At 41.0% G+C, this 1,128-nt stretch overlaps 1 protein-coding gene across 3 annotated transcripts in view; it reads right to left on the bottom strand.

Moving 5' to 3' along the window:
• LOC118417192 (zinc finger CCHC domain-containing protein 2-like) overlaps positions 1 to 1,128 on the bottom strand; it is a 40,808-nt gene that overhangs the window by 14,736 nt on the left and 24,944 nt on the right. For all 3 annotated transcript variants that reach the window (XM_035822641.1, XM_035822642.1, XM_035822644.1), the window contains exon 8: positions 958 to 1,098. In XM_035822641.1, the coding sequence (XP_035678534.1) occupies positions 958 to 1,098 (141 nt within the window). The remainder of the gene's footprint in view (positions 1 to 957; positions 1,099 to 1,128) is intronic.

Raw genomic sequence — 1,128 nt, 5'->3', positions numbered from 1 at the left:
CTGTAACAAACCACAAAGCCATCCCTCAATAATTCCTTTATAATCATTCATTTCTCTATATTCTTTGTGTGCTAAAAATGATTTAGGGTAAAATAATCCAGTTATCTGTAAGTGCATGTACCTATACAAGTTTGTTATCTCTTCAAAACTAACAGGAACAAGTGAAATGTCATTCATGAAAATTTTCAATTACAAAGTCGAAGTTCACTTACTAGTATCCTATAAACCTAAATCAAACCAGTCTTAACAGACTGGGACAATTACTGCAAAACAGAACAAAATACAGTTTCAAGTTCAACACAAGTTCAAAACAGAAACCTACATACCAAGAAACAACCTCACAAATCACTGAAAACACAGCCTTATTGGTGGAGGTTTGAACTGGAAGTGAGCCAGTGATAGACAAAGATCATGGAGCACATGTGGTACTTGCAGACAGCAGTGCCTACTGTTGCTGTGCACAGCACTAGTGCGACTACTATCGTTTCAACCACAAGCTCAAGGCTAAAAGTTGCAAACTCTGGACTTTCACAGAATCTAAGTGCTGCAAACATACAGAGTTTACAGTAAGGCCATACTGATTTGACATTTTATAGGTACACCAAAACTCATGTGACCACGCAAAAAAAGGCAGGCAAAAAATCATTGTGAAATCTAAGACTTAGTGGTCAGGTACGTTGAACAGATGACTGAAGATAAAGAACATGCTATACCAAATAATAAAGTCTTTCTTTTCTTTCTGTCATGTCATCTTCTTGACTATAGAACTGACTTTGGCATTCTACAACATAAGTAAGATCCGTCATCTTTCTACTGACAAGCAGGACTGGAAGAACCTGACAGTTAACTGCGAAGCAGCCAACTAATGATGATGATGATTGTGCAATTTATTTGAAAGTCATCCATACAATGAAGTCAGAGAGGCCCAAAGTGTTGTCTGTGTGCTGCAGTGCTTACCAGGGTGTGGGGAGCCTGCAGTGCTGCCTGCAGCATCGTGGCAGGTGGAGGGGATGGAGGTGGGACAGTGGTGCTGGTGAGAGCCGCCGCTCGGGCTGGGCTCACTGGCAGGCCAGGGTCTTCTACACTCATCTACACCGTCTACACAAACAATATAAGCATTGTGCCAAA

Source organism: Branchiostoma floridae, chromosome 6 (genome assembly GCF_000003815.2).
Source record: "Branchiostoma floridae strain S238N-H82 chromosome 6, Bfl_VNyyK, whole genome shotgun sequence".
Classification (NCBI taxonomy): domain Eukaryota; kingdom Metazoa; phylum Chordata; class Leptocardii; order Amphioxiformes; family Branchiostomatidae; genus Branchiostoma; species Branchiostoma floridae.
Note: the sequence above shows the minus strand (reverse complement) of the source record. Positions and strands in the feature narration are given on the sequence as shown.